This window comes from Schistocerca gregaria, chromosome 5 (genome assembly GCF_023897955.1).
Source record: "Schistocerca gregaria isolate iqSchGreg1 chromosome 5, iqSchGreg1.2, whole genome shotgun sequence".
In the NCBI taxonomy this organism is placed as follows: Eukaryota; Metazoa; Arthropoda; class Insecta; order Orthoptera; family Acrididae; genus Schistocerca; species Schistocerca gregaria.
The window spans coordinates 183,260,326-183,287,601 of NC_064924.1; the positions used below are offsets into that span (position 1 = coordinate 183,260,326).

The 27,276-nt window shown below is 41.5% G+C and overlaps 1 protein-coding gene across 2 annotated transcripts in view; it reads right to left on the bottom strand.

The window, feature by feature from the left end:
- LOC126272511 (uricase) overlaps positions 1-27,054 on the bottom strand; it is a 94,106-nt gene extending 67,052 nt beyond the window's left edge. The window contains exon 1 of one of the 2 annotated variants that reach the window (XM_049975409.1): positions 26,952-27,054. In XM_049975409.1, the coding sequence (XP_049831366.1) occupies positions 26,952-26,962 (11 nt within the window). In that variant the 5' untranslated portion in view covers positions 26,963-27,054. The remainder of the gene's footprint in view (positions 1-26,951) is intronic. The other variant, XM_049975410.1, reaches the window with a different exon arrangement.
- Between the last annotated feature and the right edge of the window lie 222 nt (positions 27,055-27,276).

The following is a 27,276-nucleotide window of genomic DNA, read 5'->3' on the forward strand; positions in this document are numbered from 1 at the left end:
TTTGCCTATAATAGCATCTTCTTCCTGTCGATTAAATTTTGCGTCTGTAGCACATCTTCTTCGTGGTGTAGCAATTTTAATGGCCAGTAGTGTATTTCGTTTCAGTAACGGACAACCAAGCTATTAAGCAGGTGGCCATAATGTTTCAGCTCATCCGTGTAAGTCTGACCAGTTCCGCAGAGGACGCACTGTACTTATTTACTTAAGCAGTGCTTTATAATACGCGAAGATCTATTCTGGAGCGTGCGGACTATTGTGTGTTGCCTGCGCGTGTGTGTGTTTTAGAAGCACGCCTCTGACGGTCGCGTGCCTCGTCCCGAGTTTCCTTGAAGATGGTCAATGGTGGGTTGCGAAACTCTCTGGCCGACCACGCCGGCTCCCCGTGGCTGTGATCAGCCAATGGCGAGCCAGCAGCCACAGGATGCGGCGCGCACCCGCCAAGGACCTGAGGCGCACGCCGCACCGTGTCTGCAGATAAGGCGCGTAATTGCGCAGCAGCGCGTGGCGCTTCAGTGTGCGCAGGCGCTGCAGCGGACCAGCTACCAGCGTACAACCGATACTCAGTCCATCCGATACACTTGCTCGAAACAGAAAATACAAAGGACATTTTCGCTTTAGAATTTTAAAAAGGCAATACATGTCTTCTGTTTTGTCCCTTTATCCTTTTGAGTATATAAGATCCGTAATAAATTACTCGTACCACATGCAACTGCAAATTCAAATAAAAAGTACAAATAAAAAATGTAAATAGAAAACACGGATTCTTCATTTGTATGCAATTTTAGATTAATTCAACCATTATTTACATCTCGACAGATATGTACTACAGCACTAAATTATATCTCGATATTTAAGGTGCAGTGTACGGATAAAAACAGTCCAGCTACAATTCGAATTACTAAACATAGCCTCAATAGAGATCCAAAATTTCATTATAATGAAATATTTGTTGAGGCAGGTAAATCAATTAAAGAGTTATTAATAATTTTAATTGAAGTTTGTCTAATCATTAGGTTTATTTATTAGTATAATTATCTTATTTTACGAATAGATCCTTGATTAATGCTATTGATTTTGACTACTGCTAACAATGCTAGAAATCGATAAATTTTTATTATTACTGTAATAATAAATGTTCAATTATTATACAGTTTTTTCTAAAGATATTGTTATTTCTTGATGTGTGATATTTTTTATCCTTATGAGTATATAAGGTCGGTAATAAATTACTCGTACCACATGCAACTGCAAATTCAAATAAAAAGTACAAATAAAAAATGTTAATAGAAAACACGGATTCTTCATTTGTATGCAATTTTAGATTAATTCAACCATTATTTACATCTCGACAGATATGTACTACAGCACTAAATTATATCTCGATATTTAAGGTGCAGTGTACGGATAAAAACAGTCCAGCTACAATTCGAATTACTAAACATAGCCTCAATAGAGATCCAAAATTTCATTATAATGAAATATTTGTTGAGGCAGGTAAATCAATTAAAGAGTTATTAATAATTTTAATTGAAGTTTGTCTAATCATTAGGTTTATTTATTAGTATAATTATCTTATTTTACGAATAGATCCTTGATTAATGCTATTGATTTTGACTACTGCTAACAATGCTAGAAATCGATAAATTTTTATTATTACTGTAATAATAAATGTTCAATTATTATACAGTTTTTTCTAAAGATATTGTTATTTCTTGATGTGTGATATAGTTATTAATATTTGTAGTGTCAGTGTATCTCATAAATCACTTAGATTACCAGTAATACATAATATAAAAAATCAGTTCTATAAAATATACCAAGACAACATATACAATAAAATTATTTCTATTAATAATTAAATAAACAAAAACTCAACATAACGCAATCAATAATCAAGACCTTCTGAATTGCACCAAAAAAATTTTCACTAAAAGTGAAGTACTTTACTACTAAGTTATGTCAGCCTGCCTTAATGTTTTTTAAGTGCCATCGCCTTGCTGTTGCAAGACAAAGGAATATCTACTGGTACAATGAAGTACTTCTACGAATGTAGTGCACTGTGTCAGTCGCTAATGGAGTCCAAAGCAACAGTCGGCGCAGAGATAGCACTGCGGGTGATTCTAAAGGACTGGATCTTTCTTTTTTCCCCTATAGTGGCTATATTCAGGAGGTCATTGACAGTGTAAGTACAGTCGATACTGTTCACAGCAACACCACTTTTAAAGACATATTGGCTGAAACACCGAAATGTAACAAAAGTCATTTAGTACGACATCACTTACTGCGACTTATCGTATAAAACTACTTATTTATATCAGATTTTAGAAGAAATATATCGGCTGTTACAGCCAATGTTCATTTTTGTTTGTTACATATTTGGGGATTACTAACAACAATGTAACGTTAATTTTCGAACTCTTGTTTTCCGCAGATTGTTGGTTTCAAATCAGGCGTTGGAAACGAATGTATTTCTAAGCACAAAATGCATACGCTCATCTTACAGCAAAAATAAAACAATGATAAATGAATACCTTAAGTAGAACCATAAACTGTAGTAGGCTTTACTGTATTACATTTTAAATTTAAAGCAACGGCTTTAAAAAGTTAAACTACGCTGTCTCTGCTGTGAGTGTAGAAAACTAGAAAATTAAATTCCAATGTGTGTTATTTCTTCAAAGTACGAAAGTGGAACAATTATATTTTCATTAGTGATGTTTTGTGGTTATGTGTGTTACATATTCTCAATATGTTAGGTACAGTACATCACATCTGTACAGAAATATAGGAGAAAGTGTTGGCCTTCAAGTAATGTTTGTATAGAATACAGTCTTTTCATTGTACTGGAAAAAAAGTGTCATCTCAAAACGACGACGTTAAACCTGCGGACTAGAGCGCCAAATTTTGATACTGTGAATTTCAAGTTTTGTAGTTTTTAGTCAGCTTAAAGGTTATTGAGAACTGCATAAAATCAACATTAAATACCATTTTCTTTTCAGTATTTGCTTAGTAATCGAGAGAATGGTTTCTCTTTCTTGCAATCTGGGTACAGTCTATGATGTTCTTGAACACAGCATTACACAAATTCATTGTGCTCCTCATCCACAATCAGTAGTCTATGAAACCCTTGCATTAATTCTGCCTCTATGCTGTTCATTTTTGGAACACAACCTACGACCAGCTTAGAGACAGAAGCAATGACATTTTCTGCAGCACCTGACCATCATTTTGCAGGACAATGCTCAAGCACGTACAGTGCAAGCTGTTACTGATTTGTCTGATTGATGTAGCTGCTAAGTGCTATACCAACTACTACACTCCCCTGACTGGATTTCTAAACTCAAGGAAACACTCCACGGCATTCGCTTCAGAACTGCTGCAAATCCGTCGGGCAATAGACCACTGGCTCTGCTCAGAGTATCCTACGACTTCCACATCGCTGGCAACGGGTTATACACAATGCTGGTGACTACTTCGGGGGTCAGTAAAACTTTGAAACACGTATCTATTTTGGAAGACCTGAAAATAAATAGTTTCCACTATTAAAGTTCCAACCGTCGTATAGACAGAATCTCTTACAATCAGTTCGCATCGATCCAAAGACGGCACTAATTTTTCTGTAATAAAATCTTTGGTACATCGCATTGCAGCATCCTCCAATGAACTACTCTCAGAAATACGTTCTAAAAACTCAACATCTCACGTCAATTTCATCTGAACTAGAAATTCATTATTAGATTTTTCACATGATGAAGAAGAAAGTACAGCAAAAGATGTAGATGTAGATGCTGTGCGCTTTTGTTCCTCTTCCAATTTTCTCTGCCTCGCTCTTTCTTCTTTATCCACAAATATTCGGTCTATTCCTGCAAGGTAGCCTTTACACCCTGGTTATTTCTGTCGAAGTAAAAACATCCTGTCTTCTCAACACAACGAAAAACAGCCGAAGTTGCAAATTTCACTTTTATTTACTTTATAACTAGTTTCGGGTCGGGACCCATTTTCAAAACATGCAGATTTGTACTGATTAACACAAGTTGCTGCCCTGCAATTACTCCAACTTTAATGTTTGTAGGGCGCTGGAAAGTGCAATATCAAATAAACTATCCTAATTATTTATAAGCTGCTCTTGACGGCACTTAAACACATATTGACACTCTTCGCATTTTTGCAATTTTCTCTATTCTCTCTATTCCGAATGCAAGTTAGTAACTACTTGTGAACAATGCTGATTAGCTCTTGTCGGAATTCTTGCTTTCTTCTCCTGAAATATGACGCACTAGGGAACCGCAAGATTTTCAGTAGCGGTTAATTTTAGTCCCCGTGTGGTATAAAATAAAACTTCCAGCACTTCTCTATTTGATAGCAAATTTTGTGCAATAATTTGGCGTGATATACCTCCTGCTAAAGACTTCCGTTCTTCGGCATTGCGTAACTGAAGCAACATCTTAGACAGCGGATGGAAAATACGTAAATACGTGCGACACTATGGGTAGCAAATAAACAAGTGGCTGCACTGCAAACTGAAAAGCTCAAGTGACGTCAGCGCGACATCCATGAACTTCCGCGTTCAAGTTAACACGGGTTACAGTGTTTCGATCGCAATAACATTTTGTGCATGCATGTTTGGCTCAAATGGCTCTGAGCACTATTGGACTTAACAGCTGTGGTCATCAGTCCCCTAGAACTTAGAACTACTTATACCTAACTAACCTAAGGACATCACACACGTCCATGCCCGAGGCAGGATTCGAACCTGCGACCGTAGCAGTCGCACGGTTCCGGACTGCGCGCCTAGAACCGCGAGACCACCGCGGCCGGCCTGCATGCATGTTTCATAGTCATTCGTACCACATTGGAGGATGAGCGCTCAAAACTGTTGAAGGCGGAAAATAAAGGACACCCCTAACTCAGCGTGGTAACGGTGTGAGGCACTGTTATTATGATAACGGCCGACTTCATCCAGCTCCGGTTCCACATAGTTACTGTAATCCCACCAAAGGCGGTATGGGGCCACATTTAGGAGTAGGGTCGGAATACCCCAGTGTGCAGTGGGCATTCTACGCGGCATGGGACAGCTGCTTCACTCTCGCTTTCCGTAGAATACCTCCGTCCCCTGAAACTTCGCCTCCAGGCTGACGTTCCCCCCCCCCCCCCCCTCCCCCCGACACAAATAGCGGTGTCACTACCCCACTGGGAGGCTGACACGTACGGGCGGCCTATTTCACGCGTCATCAAGCAGAGAATCCCTGCCTTTTAAGAACGCCGCCTTCGCTGCTATTCTCGAAGGGGCTAGGCGTCGTGGAGGCAAGAAAGAAAGATATCGGACGAATTTATTTTTCACTGAACCGAAGCACTTCGTAGGCTGAAGACAGAAACGTAATCGGCCACCTAAATCAATTTCCGTTTCACAAAACGCATGAGTGTCTTACATTCTCTTACGAAGAGCAATCCGATAATCTGGAGAGTTCGCTATAAATGTAGTTGAAACATGGTGGTCAAACAGTTCTCGACGTAAAATTCGATTAAAATACAGTTGAAACAACCACTAAGGTTCATATCTTTTGATAAGCTGAAGTTCGTATATCACTGGACATCGACAGCAATGTGAATGCGTAATCGACGGAGACTGTGCAACTGAAGATGGCGGTGTGGTGTTGGCGATAGCAGAAGCAGCTAACAGGAGAGAAATTCGGAGTTTACGATTAGGATGTCCCCTCCGATTACTCCCGATGCTGCCGTTGGAGAGGATGAGCAAGGAGAAGACGGGACGATGGAAAAAGGGTTTGCTACTCGTATTATTCGCCCGAAGTGGAGGTGACGAGCGGATGTCATGTTTCCGACTAGCGAGCTCCAAGTAGGTACTTCCAATGCTGCCACTCGAAACCATGAGACAGCGGATAATACGTCCAAGTGCGTGAAAAATGAGAACGACTAATAGGGATTCAGAGACATGTGAGTCAGAAAGGGACCCTGAGGGTGCTTCTCTGAATGTTCTCCAACGGACAAGTACAACTTTGCCATGTCCTGAACTACTCATTGAAAATGCAGATCATGATGATGTTGATGATGACGAGATGATTCTACGATGATAAACTCACAAATAATATGGTTTACATCTTACAAATAAAGAGCTGAGCATGACCTCTCTAAAGAGGTCGAACCAAATGTTAATGTAAAGTGCCGGTGGTACCCAAGTGAAACAACCACCATAAAAATTTGGTTGTTTACTTTTTGACAATTTGTTGTTCTATTCCTTATTTACAATGGCAATAAATGTTAATTTTGTGAAAAATATTAAAATTATATTTTTTTAAATATTGTTGGGACTCAAAGGGTGAATTTGTTGCCAAGTCAAACATGAAAATCGCGTAAGCCGTAACGTGGTTAGCCAATAATGAAGAAAACCATCACTGCTCCGCTGTGTCACCACTCGCCACTGTAAGTGGGAGTATGCTATCCTGCTGCGTGATATTCTCAGTGTCGTTTAGAACATCACGGAAGAACTTATTGTCTCGACTGAGTGGCTGAAGTGGAGAACCTTTTAGTATACGCTGCCAAACGTACTTCAGTACCCTGGCGCGTAATGCTTATAATCCATGTTGCAGAATATTTTAACAAGTTTTAATAAATGTGTGTGGATAATACTCGCCGGAGCGTTTTATTTCCCTTGGGTGTTCGTGAGGACGATTACTCTGAACTAGTAGTTGCTGTGCCCCTTGATTTCTGGTGTTTCGCATATACCGCCTTGATTCGAAATAGGTACCCACCTAGATCGAGTTAATTAGGGGCCGAATGGTCTAACAAATATTATCTGCTTTGCCAGAAGAGTTTGGTTTTTATTTCCCGGATAACCAAACTCTTCCCCGGCCTACTATGTATTTCAGAGTATACGAATGTGCCACCAGAAGGAGCATAAAGTCAGAGGAGCTCGCGTGGCAAAAGTGAACCAGGCCAGTTGTATAGGTTACAGTATCGCTGGGCACCCATACTTGTGCAACGAAACAGGGCGGCGACAGTCAAAGTGTTAGTGTGAGTGCTTGTGGGTCAGGGTTTGTCCTTTTATGTAGAGAAGTTCTGTTTCTGCCTTTAATTTTTCTAAACAGCCGAAAAATTACTGTGTATCACCTAATTATTAATTCCTAAGTTATTTACATTTTAAACAAGTTATGTAGTATGGATTTATTACATACAGTTATGTAAAAATTAAAAAAAAAATGGATCTTACAAGAATATTTTTAAAACTTAAAAATCGTTAATTTACATCACCTTCGGTTTAGCACTGCGTTTTAAATGTTTCAGCAAATTTCAACAAAAGAGTTTACACAGTGGAATTACTGTTAAATCATCTCAAATTGGCTATGTATGTTAACATGATAAAATTACTTTCAGTAACACACACACATCTATATAAACAGGCGATACGTAATTCATATAGAGGGTGCTCCATTGATCGTGACCGGGTCAAATATCTCTGGAAATAAGCGTCAAACGAAAAAACTACAAAGAACGAAACTTGTCTAACTTGAAGGGGAAACCAGATGGCGCTATGGTTGGCCCGCTAGATGGCGCTGCATAGGTCAAACGAATATCAGCTGAGTTTTTAAAAATAGGAACCCCCATTTTTTATTACAAATTCGTGTAGTACGTAAAGAAATATGAATGTTTTAGTTGGACCTCTTTTTTCGCTTTGTGATGGATGGCGCTGCAATAGTCACAAACATATGGCGAATAGTTGGTAACAGGTAGGTTTCTTAAATTAAAATACAGAACGTTTGAACATTTTATTTCGGTTGTTCCAATATGATACATGTACCTTTCTGGACTTATCATTTCTGAGAACGCATGCTGTAAATACCGCATTAATGCAATAAATGCTCAGAATGATCTCCGTCAACCTCAATGCGTTTGGCAATACGTGTAACGACATTCCTCTCAACAGCGAGTAGTTCGCCTTCCGTAATGTTCGCACATGCATTGACAGTGTGCTGACGCATATTGTCAGGCGTTGTCGATGGATCACGGTGGCAAATATCCTTCAACTTTCCCCACACAAAGAAATCCGGGGACGTCATATCCGGTGAATGTACGGGTCATGGTATGGTGCTTCGACGACCAATCCACCTGTCATGAAATATGCTATTCAATACCGCTTCAACTGCACGCGAGCTATGTGCCGGACATCCATCATGTAGGAAGTACGTCGCCATTCTATCAGGCAGTGAAACATCTTGTAGTAACATGGGTAGAACATTACGTAGGAAATCAGCATACATTGCACCATTTAGACTGACATCGATAAAATGGGGGTCAATTATCCTTCCTCCCATACTGCTGCACCATACATTAACACGCCAAGGTCGCTGATGTTCCACTTGTCGCAGCCATAGTGGATTTTCCGTTACCCAGTAGTGCATATTATGCCGGTTTACGTTACCTCTGTTGGTGAATGACGCTTCGTCACTAAATAGAACGCGTGCAAAGAATCTTTCATCGTCGCGTAATTTCTCTTGTGCCCAGTGGCAGAATTGTACACGACGTTCAAAGTCGTCGCCATGCAATTCCTGGTGCATAGAAATATGGTACAGGTGAAATAGACGTAGCATTCTCAATACCGGCGTTTTTGAGATTCCTGATTCTCGCGCAATTTGTCTGCTACTCCAAATACCGTCCGCACAGGTGGAATGTTACGTGATACCACGTACTTATACGTTTGCGACTATTACTGCGCCATCTATCACAAAGCGAAAAAAGTGGTCCAACTAAAACTTTCATATGTCTTTACATACTACACGCATATGTAATAAAAAATGAGGGTTCCTATTTAAGAAAACGCTATTTATATCAGTTTGACTTACGGCAGCGCCATCTAGTGGGCCAACCATAGCGCCATCTGGTTTCCCACTTCAAGCTAGATAGTTTCGTTCTTTGTAGTTTTTTCGTTTGATGCTTATTTCGTGAGATATTTGGCCCGGTCACTATCAATGTACCACCGTATATATGTGTGGCCGGCCGCGGTGGTCTCGCGGTTCTAGGCGCGCAGTCCGGAACCGTGCGACTGCTACGGTCGCAGGTTCGAATCCTGCCTCGGGCATGGATGTGTGTGATGCCCTTAGGTTAGTTAGGTTTAAGTAGTTCTAAGTTCTAGGGGACTGATGACCACAGCAGTTGAGTCCCATAGTGCTCAGAACCATATTTTGCGTGTGTGTGTGTGTGTGTGTGTGTGTTTGTGTGTGTGTGTGTGTGTGTGTGTGTGTGTGTATTGGGGGGGGGGGTTCATAACCATAGGAGTGGGGAATAAAATTATGTATTAGAAACCAGAATAAAACCAAACTGCTTCCCGAAAAAGGCGTTGTATTTTATTCAGGATTCCTGAATATTATTCCTGACGCATTTGGCTACAAATATAAGAGAGCCGTTCAATAAATAATGCAACACTTTTTTTCTGGAGATAGGTTGTTTTTTTTTTGACGATTTAAAAGCACCATGTTTTCCCCGTACTTCTGGCTACAAAACCCTATCTGTCAACATAATATCCATTCAATGCGACAGCCTTACGCCACCTTACTGGGGGCGCCTGTATGCCCAGATCGTACTGGTCGACAGAAGAACCAACGTCTTTCTTATCAATAAGCTCCCCGTCATCCACGAACTGCTTCCAGCGAAGTACATCCTTAATTGGGTCAGACTGGTCGAAGTCGGAAGGTCTGAGACGGGACGGATGAGGAAGAACAGTCCGGTAAGTTCTGTGAGTTCCTCTCGGATGCACGAACTTGTTTGATGCCTTGCGTTGTCATGGAGAAGGCTGAGTTCGTTTGCATTTCTGTAACGACACACTAAAGTATGTGTCTAGCGCATTCGTATCGGGGCACCTAAGTATCGAAAAGAGAATTATTTTTATCGTGAGTCAGTATCTTTCGTCACAGAATCAAACTCTAATGGTGAGTTGACACCTAAGTCAGTCCTTGAGGCCTTTATTGATAGAGCAGTTGATATCAATTTTAACTTGGCCACTATAACCAAAAACGACGTAGCCACTCATATTACTTCGTAAATAATAACAATAAACTTGTTAGCAGTACGCATTTGCTAAAAGCAGGAAGTGAAACATTCACTTTCAGTTTCTACAGTTCGTAATGTATGTCGGTGCAAAATCTCCCTTCAAAATGCAATTTGATTAACAGGGTAAAATACACTTCTTACTTGCCTCTCGCCTTTTCCCACTTGTTTCTCATTTATATGCAGGTTATTGCCGTTATTATTTTGTTGCTGCTTCCAGCAACTAATGTTTCGGTATTCTGGGGTGTCTGTTCCACGCTCTACACCATCCTCAACAATGGCAAAGTTCTTCCTTCTAATAACGTCTTCCAACCTTCACACGAACTAAAATTTTACAGTGATATTCAAAACACAGAGAGGACGGGGAAAAGAATTTAACTTCCGTTCATTACGGTCGAGGATTGCGAATGTGCGGAGACCTGCACCAATCGCGAGTCATTCATTCGTTTTTTTCGCAGGCTGTTCATATCACCGTGCTCTCGTGCGCTAAGTGGCACAGTGTACACAACTGCGGCGCCCAAATATTCACACTGCACTCCAACTTCCTGGGTCCCACGCGCTCTGAAACTGCCCTCTGTTCTCTGTTTACCTTCCCACAGCCCACTCCTTACAATTTGACTATGTTATTCTTTCACTGTGTGTCTCTCGTTGGTTTCAGTTTTTCCTTACGACTGTTAAACAACTAATGCTATACGAATCAATCGTTCGCTTTCCTTCTATTACATCAGTATAAATTGTAGCTCACATGCAAATTAAGAGAAAACATTTAGGTTGGAAATGATCTAGAATTGTTACCTCTTGAAGTCTTATTTAGCAATAATTCCGACAAGTGTATCGGCTTTGTGGTACCATTTTACTTGGCTTTTTTCTTTTAGAGTAAATTAAGTGTCTGGTCACACTATTATAAAAACCTGCTACTATTCATAGTAATCGTGCAACGTTCCAAACTAAATGGCATAGACGGTACTTGCTTTTTTTTTCATTTCGATTTATTTACCTACTAATGTCAAATTTTTGTGAAACACTGATTTCAAATGTTTTTCCCAGATTTCTTGTGTAGTGAAATGCTTAAAAATATTGTTGTGAATCACATCACTGGGCCATGACAGGACTGAAGCATAATTTTAATGTTAGAAGTAAAGTATCTTCCAAAGATTCTTTGGAGAAGCAACAAAATTCGCTGCTCTTGGCTTCTTTTTTGCTTTGTGGTTCGATTTCTCTGGTGGAAGTAATAGGACGTTTTTGTTTATTTAGCGTATGGCTCATAACATCACAGTAAAAATTACAGAAACAAGACGATTTAAAAAAATTACGTATGCATAAACAGAGCAATAAATAACAGTTTGTATATAAGGACACCGCCAATTGTAAATTTACACTCACAGAAGAGCAATCACAAGCCGACGTCCAGCTTAGATAATAAATAGTCGATTGCCTCTTGGGTCGCCATTGGGAAATCCTGTGGGTCACCCTCGTATGCCCCTAGTGGGCATTCCTGCACGATGTGTTAGAACGTCTGTCTCTCAGCGCCACAGTCGCAAGCGGCAGAAGGAAGTTTACCCCATCTGTCTAAGGAGTCGGCGCATCTCCCACAGTTGGTTCTGATGCGATTAAGAGCTGACGAAACTTTGAGAGGACATTGTCTCGTCGAGACAGAATGGTCAAAACTGCCACAGACCTGTAGAACTATTGTTACCGTCACTGTTACTCTTACTTTTACACCACCGTCAAAATCATCATCATCTGTTCCTGCATCGAGTTTGTTTAAGAGAGGACGCTTAGTTGTGTAACAGAATGTACCGAGAAGTACAAGAGATAAGGTATCAAATGAGGTCGAAATTTTGTCGCGGCAAAATTAATGTACAAAACATTCTCGGGTTACTTTGCGCGTCACGTCTGGGTCAAATCTCGAGTTTTCAACGAAATCCTCCATCGTCTCGTCAGGAACAGCTGACTGGCATGGCTGCTCTTACGGTGATCATTTACAGCCCATAGACGGCTTGTGATACGTCGGTATACGTCCGCACTATGTCATGCTGTCAGAGAGAGTGCACTTCTGCATTGGTGGGCACCAATGCTCTCGTAAGAGCGTAAACAATTCAGCGCATTTCTCTCTCTTTTAAGCGTCAAGAGCTCGTTTACACACAGCACTAAGATTATGACGGCTGTCCCTGTTGAAAATATACTCGTACGATCTTATTTCTGCTTTTTTTTCCACAACAGAATCCCAATGTGCAGAAACGTAGGATAAGGTTTTACTTTCATCAAACATTATTCCCTGTTTATTTGCGAGACTGTATTCAGCAACTACTGATTTCTCAAGTTCTCCATTTTTAATACACCTTTGTTCTTTTGCGTAGCAGTTAGTAACGTTACAGGTAGACTTCTCGATGTAGTCGTTTCCGCACTCACAAGGAAATAAATTCCAAGAACTACGCGACCAGTATTGTCCATATAAGGACGTAGCATCTCCATTCTCTCAGGTGATCGGAAAATAGGTCTTATGCCTCTTCTTGGCTAGATGTAGCACAACAGAAAGGAAAAAGCACAATAGGTATGTCGTGACACGATTCTCATCGCCTTTCCATTTTCTTTTCTTGGAGAGCGCTAACTTTACATCTCTAATCCCTTAGCCTTCATTTCGGAACCCAAATTTCGAACCACTGACCTCGGAAGCCTAGGGGGAGCACCCTAAGCATGCTGTAATTGATAATTACAATTACTTGTTCATAGTAACATACACTGAATACACTTTTCTCTCTTAAATTAGAATTCCGACTGCCGTTAACTGTGGAATATTGAGTAATTGCGTTATGTATGAATCATGCATATACTACGAAATTTTCGATACACTTTAGTAACTGGAGCCTTTGATTTAGAATTGGTTCAAAATTGAGTTACATGAATAAGAGACCTTCAGTCTCAGCAATTTTCATTTAAAAACTATCGGTCACTTTAAACATTTTTGTTGATATTTATATGCTTGTGGGTTTTGCTTTATTTGTACAGTTTGGCTTTGTGCGCTTAGCTTCTGTATTGTTCCATTCTATTAAGTATAAAAAGGATTATAATAATAACTTCGATAACATCTTAATGACTAACAAGCGAAAGGTCCAGTCCGACATGTTGAAACCTACCCTGAAATTTTACGCGCAGGAAGAATACACCAAAAGAAATGCACTTACAAAATTTTACCTGCGAAGACGATCTGTAAACATTTTTAAAAACATGTTAACGTTACTTACTTGTACCGCACGAACAGGCGCTTAAACCAGCGATTTGTACAGCCCTTTTTGGTTCAAATGGCTCTGAACACTATGGGACTTAACTTCTCAGGTCATCAGTCCCCTAGAACATAGAACTACTTAAACCTAACTAACCTAAGGTCATCACACACATAAATGCCCAAGGCAGGGTTAGAACCTGCGACCGTAGCGGTGGCGCGGTTCTAGACTATAGCGCCTAGAACCGCTCGGCCTCCTTGGCCGGCAAAGTCCTTTTTACCTAGCGCCTGACTCACGGAATAATCAAACGCAACCGTGATAAGAAATGTAGGCCGGCTGGAGTGGCCGTGCGGCTCTAGGAGCTGCAGTCTGGAGCCGAGCGACCGCTACGGTCGCAGGTTCGAATCCTGCCTCGGGCATGGATGTGTGTGATGTCCTTAGGTTAATTAGGTTTAATTAGTTCTATGTTCTAGGGGACTGATGACCTGAGAAGTTAAGTCGCATAGTGGTCAGAGCCATTTTGAAGAAATGTAGCGCAAAGTCATAACGTCACACACGCTAATTTTAAGCACTTAAAACTTGTGAAATTTTAAATTTTCCCTATGAATTAAATGTTCGAGGAAATTACGGGATTGCAGCCGGTCATCTTAAACTTCACTCCACGATATTTCGACTGGACACCTACCAGTCATCTTCAGGTGAGCTATCGAAGACTGACGAAGACGTTCTCCACTTCTCCTTGTATACTGCGCAGAGAGTATTGCCGCAAATGTGTCCGAGTCACAGTGACAGAAGGACCACACCGCCAGGCGACAGCGCCCTCACTGGTGTCACTACAAATATTAGCATCTGCTAATTGTTTTGTATATTGAATGAGTTCCAGATTCGAGCGATAGTATCTGAACAACTATCAGAGAAATTATCAACGGAAACTGAAATTCGCTTTACAAATTACGATCGTGTCGTGTCGTGTTATCTGTTAACTGAAGTGGTGGCGGTGAATGTTATATGCCTGCCGTGCTGCGCATGTGCGCCCTGCTGTAGCTATAGCAAAGGTGTCCACTGCTCCAAACGCCTGGCGAACTACGAATTCGGCAATTTTCAATGTATTTTTATAAAAAAAGTGTTTGCAGCGTATATGGGCAGCGTAAATTTTGACATTGTGCTTCTTTCGGTGTATTCTTCCTGTATAAAAAATTGCGGTTCAGCTTTCGACAGTATGGACTGGACTTTTCCCTTCTGAGTTCAGTGAACATTTTTTTGTACATAAACATATTGTGTTTTAAGGCTGTACCATTGTCACATACGTTTGTGATTTACTTTTGAGTGATTACAGTGCATATTGCAGTAAAGTTCTTTTAAAAAATGTTAACTGGTGTTGATTCTGAGCGGGAAACACTAATTTTATTGTGAGTGGGTAGGTTTTGGATCATTACTTGCGATAGACAATAGTGCATTTCGTAGTACACGTGCGTTCTCGAACTACCTACGCCTCTGTTCATAACTATCTAATGGAACCGTGATATTGTCTGTCTTGGACTGGTAAACGTGTAATTCTTTTTCCAAGGATTTTCTTAAAACAGTGAGCACATTGAATAAAATATTGATGACGAAGGGATCTATCAGTGCGGTAGAAGATGTACGTACTCCCACTATGATGCGTATATTTTGAAACTAATCCTTATCACAATTGCAGTTGGCAGTAGTATACGTAGCTGCAGCTGATATGTATGAGAATATTTCTTGTAATGTAGCTATTGACCATAAATTCGCCCCAAATTTATTTGAAATTTGTAATAACCTTTACCGAGCTCCCAAAACAAATGTACGAATTTTAGTGATTACCGTATACAGGATTAATCACCTAAAACTTGCATCGCAGATGCTGCAGAAATGGAAAGTGCTATTGATCTGCGGTTTTCACAGAGTGGACTGCTAGCCAGGGGCCCGTGTTGTTACGCAATCAACAGACTGTAATAATTTCTTCAAAGAAAATTCCGCAATGGCTGTATGAATGATTTTTATTAAATCTGCTACCGGTTTCGCACCACTTATCGGTGCATCCTGAGGCAATCTGTACAAAAAGTAATATAATAAGAATTCATATAAACTATTCGATCCCCCAATTCTTTGGTGTAAATTAAACTTTTAAATAGCCAGTTTCATAAGAGCTCATATAAACTATTCGATCCCCCAATTCTGAGGTGCAAATTAAACTTTTAAATAGCCAGTTTAATTTTGAATGAGGTGTAAATTAAACTTTTAAATAGCCAGTTTCGTTCAAAATGAATGAAATAGCCAGTTTCATTTTGAATGAAACTGGCTATCTAAAAGTTTAATTTACAACTTAGAATTGGGGGATCGAATAGCTTATATGAGCTCTTATTATATTACTTTTTGTAAAGACTGCCTTAGGATGCACCGACAAGTGGTGCGAAACTGGTCGCAGATTTAATAAAAAGCGTTCGCACAGACAGTGTGCAATTTTCTTTGAAACAATGTCGAAGTTCGGCTGTGGCTGCAGGCTCTAAAACACAACATGCTACAGACTGTGATAATAGTTAGAAAGTGTATTTTTTTGCAAACATACGCTTTTTGAATGAAACAATGCCTACTAACATTAACAGACTAAAAGTAGTGTAAATTAGTAAGTCAGTGGTGTTCGTTGCAGGATTCTAGTGAAAAGTCATTTATGAGAGAACGTATTTTGAAAAGTTCCCACGCCGTCAGTTGTATGATACCTGTGGTAGCACACTTAAACGACTTTGTACACTAGTTACATGGATTCTGACCAGCAATGAGACAATTAATCGTCACAGGTTGTGTTCAAAATGACAACCGATAGCGGCAATGCACGCTCCCGGTCTGATATACCCTGAAGCACCAAAGAAACTGGTATAGGCATGCTCATTCAAATACAAAGATAAGTAAACAGGCAAAATACGGCACTGCGGTTGGCAACGCCTCTATGAGACAAAAAGTGTCTGACGTAGTTGTTATATCGGTTACTGCTGCTACAATGTGAGGTTATCGAGATTTAAGTGAGACTGAACGTGTTGCTACAGTTGGCGCACGAGCGATGGGAAACAGCATCTCCGGGGTAGCGATGAAGTGGAGATTTTCCCGTACAACCATTTCACGAGTGTACCGTGAGTATCAGGAATCAAGTAAAACATCAAATCTCCGACATCGCTGCGGTCGGAAAAAGATCCTGCAAGAATGGGAGCAAGGACGACTGAAGAGAAACGTTCAAAGTGACAGAAGCGAAACCCTTCCGCAAATTGCAGCAGCTTCCAGTGCTTAGCCATCAACAAGTGTCAGCGTGTGAACCATTAAACGAAACATCACCTTATGGGCTGTCGGATCCGAAGGCCCACTCGTGTACCCTTGATGATTGCACGACACAAAGCTTTAGGCGTCGCCTGGGCGCATCAACACCGACTGTTGATGATTGGAAACATATTGCTTGGTCGTACGAGTCTCGTTTCTATTTGTTTCGAGTGGAAGGACGTGTACAGGTATGGAGACAACCTCATGAATCCATGGACCCTGCATGTCAGCAGGGGACTTTTCAAACTGGTGTGGGCCGTGTGCACGTGGAGAGATATGGGACGCCTGATACGTCTAGCCAAGACTCTGACAGATGACACGTACGTAAGCATCCTGTCTCATCATATGCATCCGTTCACTGTGCATTCCGACGGACTTTGGCTATTCCAGCAGTATAATGCGACACCCCACACATCCAGAATTGCTACAGAGTGGCTCTAGGAACACTCTTCTGAGTTTAAACAATTCTGCTGGCCACCAAATTCCCCAGACTTGAACATTACTGAGCATATATGGGATGCCTTGCAACGTGCTGTTCAGAAGATATCTCCACCCCCTTGTACTCTTGTACTCTTACGTATTTATGGGCAGCCCAGCAGGATTCTACTTCAAACATTAGTCGAGTCTATGCCACGTCGTGTTGCTGCACTTCTGCGTGCTCCCGGGTGTGGCAGGTGTACCAGTTTCTTGGCACTGTGGCCGAGCGGCCCTTGGCGCTTCAGTCCGTAACCTCGCTGCTGCTACGATCGCAGGTTCGAATCCTGCCTCGGGAATGGGTGTGTGTGTGACGTCCTTAGGTAAGTTAGGTTTAAGTATTTCTAAGTCTAGGGGACTGATGACCTCTGATGTTAAGTCTCATAGTGCTTAGAGCGATTTGTATTTTTGAATTAGTTTCTTTGGCTCTTCAGTGTAGAACGATTGTTGCATACGTGCTAGTGTTCAAGCAGGCTGCAGTAATACGTCGTTGCATGTCATTGGGTGTAGTTAGTATGCCCTTACAGACCACGTCTTTCAGCTTTCCCCACAGAAAAAAGTCTACAGTCGTCAAATCCGGGGAACGGGCTGGCCAAGGTGTAGGTCCTTTGCGACCAGTCCAACGATTTGGAAGCAATTCTTGAAGACATGCTGGAGTACCTAGTGCGCTATGGGCTGGACAGCCATCATGTTGGTACTACAGAATCCTCTAGTCTGCATGGAAACGTCGTTTAGCATCTGTGGCAGATTGTCTGTTAAGAGGCTGTGATACTTGTGTGCGTTCAGTATTACGTCTATGAAAAACGGACATATGATCTGATGGTTCACTATCCCACGCCACACGTTTACACTCCATGGCCACTGACGTTCTACCTGACGAAGCTAACTGGGATTGACAACACACTAACAGTGCATGTTCCGGCGAGTTATCGGGCTATCATTGGTAAATGTAGCTTTATAACTAAACGAGATATACAATTCATCGGGTGTAAACTGTGGTAATACGCATGTATTGAAGTTCACACGATTCCCATAATCGTTTCCATGCAGCTCTTGATAGAGAGAGAGAGAGAGAGAGTGATAGGGAAGGAACCTATGTCGATGGAGAATACTACTTTCTCGTGCGACTGCGTGGGAGTTAACGTGCAGATCAACTGCAACAGCAGCAAGAACATTAATTTCCTCCTCTTCTGTCGTCACTTGTTTCTTTCTGTTAAAAAAATGGCTCTGAGCACTATGGGACTTAACTTCTAAGGTCATCAGTCACCTAGAACTTAGAACTACTTAAAGCGAACTAACCTAAGTATATCACACACATCCATGGCCGAGGCAGGATTCGAACCTGCGACCGTAGCAGTCGCGCGGTTCCGGACTGAGCGCCTAGTCTTTCCGTTACTTTATCTATGTGCTACACTACCACTTTCACGTAACTGGTGGAGAAGATTATAAATAATTGCCGAGATGGTTCACGTCTACTGGGATATCTTGCCGCATACACCGTAGAAGAACGAACTACATTCTACCTACCCTCTCCATACACCATGAGCATGTCGGCTTTTTCTGCATTGGTGACTCTCATCGTCCACTCACGATCTACTACTTGAATTACCACAAACTGACTGGCAAGGAGTAATGCACTCAAGACTGCAAGCGAACATGATAACATCGTACCTCACAAGTGCGCCGACTGAATGACAGAAACAAGTGTCGATGTGGAAACTTTTCAATATAGGATATTCCATAAACTAATGAAATTCTAATTTATCCTACTTTTAGATTGTTAGTGTCAATAGGCATTGTTCCATTTAAATAAAGTATATGTTTGAACAAAAAATACTCTAAGTATTATTACAATGTGTTTATTGGCTAACAATACGAACCGCTGACTAACAATCCATTCTGTGATAATCACACATCAGTAGCACTTTCCCTTTCCGCAGTATTTGCAGTGCAAGTTTTAGGTGATTCACCCTCTATATTAAAACTTGAGTAACTACTGAGAGAGCTTTATAGTTTCGTTTCCTACGGAGCTACGCAAGGCGTTAAACTGTCGTAAATGATTAAAGATCAGTGTTGCGTTCCGGAGATATTTCAAAACCTTGTCTTCCCTTCTTGTAAGCACTGCTTATCGCCAACGTTTCACTTCTGTACAAGGCTACGTTCCAGATAAATACTGCCAGAAAAAGAGTTATTTATATCAGATGCTAATAAATCTCTCCTTTTCAAGAACACTTCCCTTGCTTTTGTCACTCTGCATTTTATACCCTCTCTGCTTCGGCCATTGTCAGTTGCATTCCACCCAAGGAGCAAAGAGCATCTACTACTTTCAGTGTCTCATCTCCTAATCTGAAACCATTACCGTCGCTTGATCAAATTTGACTAATTCCATTACCGTTGTTTTACTTTTGTTGATGTTCTTCTTATAACATCTTTTCGAGACACTATCTTTCCCGTTCAGCTGGTCTTGCAAGTCCTTTGCTGTCCCTGACAGTATTACAATAATATCGAGAAACCTCAAAGCTTTCATTTCTGGTCCCTGGACATTCAGTCCCTTACCAATTTCTTCCTCGGTTTCCTTTACTCCTCGCTCGACGTACAGACTGAATGACATAGATGGTAGAATACAATCCTATCTGCTTCACTTCTCTACAATGTTCCTTGTCCACTGGCTCCCGAAACTGCAATCTGGTTTCTATTTACGTTGTAGACAACCTTTCACTCTATGTATTTTATCCTTTCTCCTTTCTGTATTTCAGTCAGTGTATTCCAGTCGACACTGTCATCAGCCAGTAGTACTTCAGTCTGCTGTACTGTAGCTCTTGTTTCAGCCAATACATTGTCACACATACGCCAATCGTCTGCTACGGAACACCAACAGAGCGGAGTTCGTTGAACTGTTGCTGTAGGCAAAAATCATTCCAAGGAGGTCACTCTGTGAAAGCCTGCTTACAGGTATTCAAAAAATGGTTCAAATGACTCTGAGCACTATGGGACTTAACATCTTAGGTCATCAGTCCCCTAGAATTTAGAACTACTTAAACCTAACTAACCTAAGGACATCACACACATCCATGCCCGAGGCAGGATTCGAACCTGCGACCGTAGCAGTCCCGCGGCTCCGGACTGCAGCGCCCAGAACCGCATGGCCACCGCGGCCGGCGCTTACAGGTATTGATTTTATCCATAATGAATATGAGATTGTGGTTGTAAGGGAAGTAACCACGTTATTTTATTTTTATTGTGCTTGTTTATATTTCATTTTGGCCACTTTTAAGAGATTCATGCACAGCATTTCCGAAGATGAAGGACTGACCTTCGAAAAGCGTAAATTTTAGTACATTCTACACTGTAAATAGGTGGCTGAGCTGACATTTTAACAATGATCTGTGGTCATAAATCAATACCACTTTCACCGGGCCGGTCGCTTAGGCCGAGCGGTTCTAGGCGCTTCAGTCTGGAACCGCGCGACCGCTACGATCGCAGGTTGGAATCCCGCCTCGGGCATGGATGTGTGTGATGTCCATAGGTTAGTTAGGTTTAAGTAGTTCTAAGTTCTAGGGGACTGATGACCTCAGATATTAAGTCTCATAGTGCTCAGAGCCATGTGAACCACTTTCACCGGCGTCTCACAGTTGGCAGTGGAAACGCAAGTTTCCGACAGACGCCAATATCGATCGCGTGGGGACCCGGTGGATCCAATGATGCGTGCCAGCCTTCAGCATCTCCCACTGCGAACGCCCTCCGCCGCCGTGACATAGGTTGGCCGGCGGCAGCTAGACGGCACCATCTCAGTCTTCATTCTAAGCCTTCGACAGTTCACTCCTGCACTAGTAGAAGGAACCTGACGCTGCACAACACTCTTCAGTTGGCTTCTTGTAACTGCTGGACTTTATTGCTGTTTGTTCGAATGTAAAGTTCCTTCGAAACGCTTGAAGAAAACTACAAGTTAAGTAAAACTTCTGTTTACTGTGTTTAAGTGTTCGCTAATAATTTCTACTCCTGTCCACCTTCCCTACGATGACAGCTTCTGCACCACTCTGTAGTCCACCTCTCCTTACCGTTTTCTACGAAATAGTACACAAAATGACCTATTTCCAAGGTTTCAAGAATCGGTATTAAATGGAGTATACCACGCTGCAATATACAACAGCCCACTACTTGTCGCTGAATAGCCACCGGGAAGAGGACATTAGGTTAATTACAGCGCACACAGAGGCTTTTAAACAACCGCTCTTCCCCCACTCAACACGCAAAACGAACGGAAAGAAACTTTAATATCTGGTACAAGCAAAACATGGACGTAAATGTAAATCTACAGATCTGTGGGAATTCTATTGTGTCCGTGTATGCTTGGACTTCACAAAACGTCGTCGACGATGTTTATCTCGTACATCAGTGACATGGCCATTCTCTAGTTTCTTTGTCGTTATTCAACTCACGATACACGTTCGCCACAAATGGTTGGAAACAGTTCACGCACTTCAACATCTCCCGAAAACAGCTCCCCTTTAGCGTAAAATCCCAGAATCTACTCTGTACGATACAACATGGATTTCGGCAACAGCGATCGTGGTAGGCCCAACTCGCTTTATTTGTTCATGCGACCCAGAAAATATTAGATACAGGCTCCCAGGTAGATGCTGGATTACGGCTTACGGAAGGCGTTCGATACAGTTCCGCACTGTCGTCTGACAAACAAAGTAAGAGCTTACGGAATAACAGACCAGCTGTGTGGCTGGATTGAAAAGTTTTTTAGCAAACAGAACACAGCATGTTGTTCTCAATGGAGAGACGTCTACAGACGTTTAGGTAATCTCTGGCGTGCCACAGGGGAGTGTTATGGGACCATTGATTTTCACAATATATGTAAATGACCTAGTAGATAGTGTCGGAAATTCCATGCTGCTTTTCGCGGATGATGCTGTAGTATACAGTTGCAGCATTAGAAAATTGCAGCGAAATACAGGAAGATCTGCAGCGGATAGGCACTTGGTGCAGGGAGTGGCAACTGACCCTTAACATAGACAAATGTAATGTATTGCGAATACTTAGAAAGAAGGATTCTTTATTGTATGATTATATGATAGCGGATCAAACACTGGCATCAGTTACTTCTGTAAAATATCTGGGAGTATGCGTACGGAGCGATTTGAAGTGGAATAATCATATAAAATTAATTGTTGGTAAGGTGGGCGCCAGGTTGAGATTCATTGGAAGAGTCCTTAGAAAATGTAGTCCATCAACAAAGGAGGTGGCTTACAAAACGCTCGTTTGACCTAAACTTGAGTATTGCTCATCAGTGTGCGATCCGTACCAGGTCGGGTTGACAGGAGATAGAGAAGATCCTAAGAAGAGCGGCATGTTTTGTCACAGGGTTATTTGATAAACGTGATAGTTTTGCGGAGATGTTTAGCAAACTCAAGTGGCAGTCTCTGCAAGAGAGGCACTCTGCTTCGCTGTGTAGCTTGCTGTCCAGGTTTCGAGAGGGTGCGTTTCTGGACGAGGTATCGAACATACTGCTTCCCTCTACTTATACCTCCCGAGGAGATCACGAAGGTAAAATTAAAGAGATTCGAGCGCGCACGGAGGCTTTCCGGCTGTCTCTCTTCCCGCGTACCATTCGCGACTGGAACAGGAAAGGGAGGTAATGACAGTGGCACGCAAAGTGCCCTCCGCCACACACCGTGGGGTGGCTTGCGGAGAATAAATGTAGATGTAGAACATATCTCTTGCAGCTCGGATAAACTGTTACTTTAGCCATGTGCAAATTGTGAACAAACCGTCCGACTATACGGTTGTGTAACTACTGTACATCACGTGTTATGCCTCATAGGCAATGTCGGTTCTAGGAGAGGGGTCATGATAGTGCTAGATGTCAAGGTTCTTCCGATTTCGAGGTGATCACAGCACTGAAACGTGACTTGGCATTGAATTTCTTGATATGAACCCATCAGTGGGTGTGTGTGGAGGGAGGAGGGGGAGTATGAGGACGAGGAAGATTCTGTATTTTCAAATTCATCTCGACGTATTTGAAACGTTATAGTGCTCACGACCTGGAAAGCCTTTGGTGGTGTCTCTGTCTTCTCACACCCAGAGTGTTTAATTCCTACGATATTCAGTAATATTCTCGATGAAATTTTTTGTTGGGCAAAGATATGTTACTGTGAAGAAGCGTCTGAGCAAATTCTTCATATGTGAATAACTTGCTAACGCCTTCGGAAGGCGTTTCTCATCGCAGTGATTATGCTGTTGATACTCGCTCAATACCCGACATCCATCTCCTTAGGGAGACGTTGCCTGTAGTACAAAAATTCTATTAAAGGGAAGAAGAAAGCGCGGAGAAAGGCAGCATCTAGATTACAAAATAATTGCTGTTAATAGATAAAATAACTGTTTGAGAATTAACGAAGAGGAGTACCGGACGTAACAGTAATTTCTTAAATCCTGTAATAAAGGAACAGTACCTGTATGTATGAGAGCCTCCATTACCACACTCGCAGTTGGCGCTTGCTGTAAGATACACTGGTGTCCAAAATGAAAGCAGCAAACCGAAATTTTTGGAAGCTTGCGTTTATTTTACCACAAAGCAGTATAATCAGGTGACAGTAAAGTAGAATCAATATGTGAATGCAGTACGTAAACAACTGCAACTTGCATAACGGTACACAAAAATGTTCTTCTTTTTTTCCAACTTAACGGATTTACACCCACATTCCGACGACTGGTCAATGCAGTCAATATGAAGTGTGACCATCTTTGGCAGCAATGCATCCCTGACAAACTACGGGGCATGCTGTGAATGATGTCATCAGTCTCATGTCAGACAGATTCACGTTAAGTCATAGGGCCTTATCAATTTGCAATTGTCCTGCTTCCATTCTTCCTATGGCCGTCCACCGCAGAGAGCCTGCTAGGCGTCTTCTCTGTGCCATACTGCACCGTCTGTGACTGTGTACACAGCGATTGTGGATGCGGGACTACCCGGCAAACACCATCCCGTTTGATAGGTGCCCAGACATCATCGTTGGCGTGGTTGTCCGCTGACCAGAATGCCATCTTCCGTGCAGGACACGATCATACGGATATCTGTTGACATTCTGTATGATTATATCGTGAATGAGACACAGGACGGAGAGATAGTGGTTTGTTGCTTTAATTTTGGACACTAGTGTATATAGCCACAGGCTGTACATGTAATTATCTGCGATGTTGCGTATTTTTGATAAAAGTTTTAACAAAATTTATGTTACCAATCCCAACGATCCGGAAGAATTTAGAGTATAAAGCATATTTAAGTTTTGAACGTTAATAGCTACGTTCTTTTTATTTTTCATTCTTATGTATGATAAATGTATGGATTCCCATTCGTAAAATTTGATTAATGTCTCAATTTTGTAAAGTCATACTGGTTCTTATCCGGCTGTCACTTGTGTGATAAGAGTCAGAACGGGAGAGTGGGGGAAGATGACGGCGTAGTGACGCAACTCGAATGTAACAAAGCGTCCTGTTTGCGGCGGAGAAATGGCACAAAAAATTCCCTCAACAATTCGAGTGATATATCCAGACACTTCTTTGCGGTGAAAGAGTAGTGACCTGCTTCAACAACTAGAGCGACCACTACAAAATGTATCGTGCCCAACTAAACAAATCGGACCCATTCAAAAAAGTGCTCTAAGAAAGTGGACCATTTCCAGCTTAGTGCAAAATTTTCGTTTGTTGGATTTCTTGATAATCAGGAACTCTAGACGTGCTAAACACGATAACCTTGTGCAGTTCTTCGCAATCTTCTCGATTTAATAATTAAATAGCAAAGCATATAATGATGATACATATTATAGTAGTAGAGAGCGAAAATATAAGCACTTGAATATAGCGCTCTAAAAAAAATTTCAAAAAGAAATTTGTAACAACAGATGAGGATTTCTTTAAAGGTTCGTAACCGTCACGCATTACCTATCGTATAAAAACTTTGAGAATTAAAGACGAAAGCACTTTTGTGGATCTCTACGTTCGTACCTCTAATTTCGTAAAGACTTTCAGGTGTATCAACACGCTGACGTTAAATATTTTGTGGACGTGAGCCAAGATACCATAGAGCCCGCTTTATGTAATACACGCATCACATCAGCGACGAGTCTATTTCTTGGAAACTCCTATGATTTCCCAGATACTATCATTGAGGCTTAATTTGCTGTCCTTGCAATTACCAAAGCAAATTGGCACCAAAAATTTCCTGAGTCTCTAACTATGTACGAGGTTCTTCCAAGCTGCATAATTCACACTGGGACACTACTGTGCAGAAAACGACTTCAAAATTCCACTTCTACCACCGCTTCGCAATCTATAAAATTGGAGAACAGTGTGAAACATCCTCTTAGAAAAATTTTATAAATGACAGTGCTGGAAAACCTCTACGTTATTTGATTATCAAACAGCTGAGCAAAACTGAACGTACTCAGACATTTCTCTCTTTACTTATTCCCATCATCACTAAACTGACACACAATATTTTTCTAGCGGAACGCAATTTGACTTTCAATAATCCCTACAAAAGAATGGCCCTGAATAACAGTAACCTATACCTTTCATGAATCACTTACCTCACAAAAATCTTCGCTATTCAAACTACTGCAATACAGCTTGCGCCAATACTGGCAGCTGAATAAAAGATTCTAACTACTGAAGGCACTAACTACTGATAGGCATAATTAGCAAATGAAAGATTTTGATAGAGAACAATGTATTTGCCTTAATAATGTTCAAAAGTCATATATATGTTCATCATATCCAATATTACAAATTTACTCTTTCTGATGGACACACGTCCAGATCGTCCGCTCTCAAAATTCTGCCATCTCTCTCCCCACATCCACCACTGCTGGCGGCTCACCTCCAATTGCGCAACGCTACGTGCTGTTCACATCCAACTGCCCAACACTACAATAGCAAATATTCCAACAATGCAAACCAGCCACAGACTGCAAACAGCACAGTCAGCGCTACGTGGCGTTACCAACATAAAAACCTAAACAGCCTACTTACAAGTGGTTATCTTACTTCTGATCCAGCTGACATACGTATTGACATTTTTATGTTCAGATAACTCTGTTTTCTGCGGAATATTTCCCATATTCTTGAATGAAGTCCAGTTACAAACTTACTACAAACTTGTGTGTCATCAGTAAAACAATCAGTCGTTATTAAAACCCAACTGTACAGTTTTCAGAACGAAATTCGTATGTAAGATTTTGAGAGGCGGTGGCTCCTCCAGTATTGTTCCTGCCAAATCTTAATTGTAACCCTTCGGTTTTGCACTACTCTGTTTTTTAAGGTGTTACAGCTGAAGTAGGGATATGCGGATAGTAACACCGTTAGTAATGTAAAGCGAACTGAAGGGCGAAAGCACAGAGCAATTTTGTCTGCGCGTAACGCACGCGTCATCGCGTCATTGTGGTTACGTCACTGCAACGATAGCTGGAAGGCGCTTCACCTAGCACCTTCAATCTATCGATCAGCAGTGTCTCAGCTAGCGACAGAGCCTGTTTTCAGGTTCTTTCGAAAACCTGTCTTCTCAGGAGGTACTGTGATTTGCAACTTTCGAGCTCATTTACTATATTCATAAACGAGTATAGCACAATTTATAATTCCCGATACAGTATTGCACACACCATTCCTTACGTCACAGTTAAGGCAGCTATAAAATATTTAGCTAAATTTCTGACGTTCATAACATCGAAGTACATTTAAAACTCGCTGCGGAAAAAGCGTGTTCCACGTCACATCACATGATAAGTGCGAATTTTACCTGAGAAGGGAACACAAGTCCGGAGCTTTTCATCAGTGTTATCTTTGCAGTACTTGCCAACGTACCTGGATTGCATTTTGGTGCAGAGTCGTAGCGCGGCGCTCAAGCTTACTGGACTACAGAAACTGTTGTCGTCCGCCAAGGACCCTCTTTTATATGAGCGTCACAATAGACGTCACCGCGAGTTGGCGCAACATACACAGAAAGCTGCGGCCCCCTACGGAGCTGGCCCTGGCCCTTGACCTATAATCGTGTGCTCTTCCTTATCGATACAGATCCGCGCTCGACAACCCGTCACTATGGGCTCCGACCGACAACAAGGTTATGAGTAAGCCAGCGCAATAAGCAGCTTTTATCTTTCTTTAACCCTTTGACTCCCACCGGTACGTA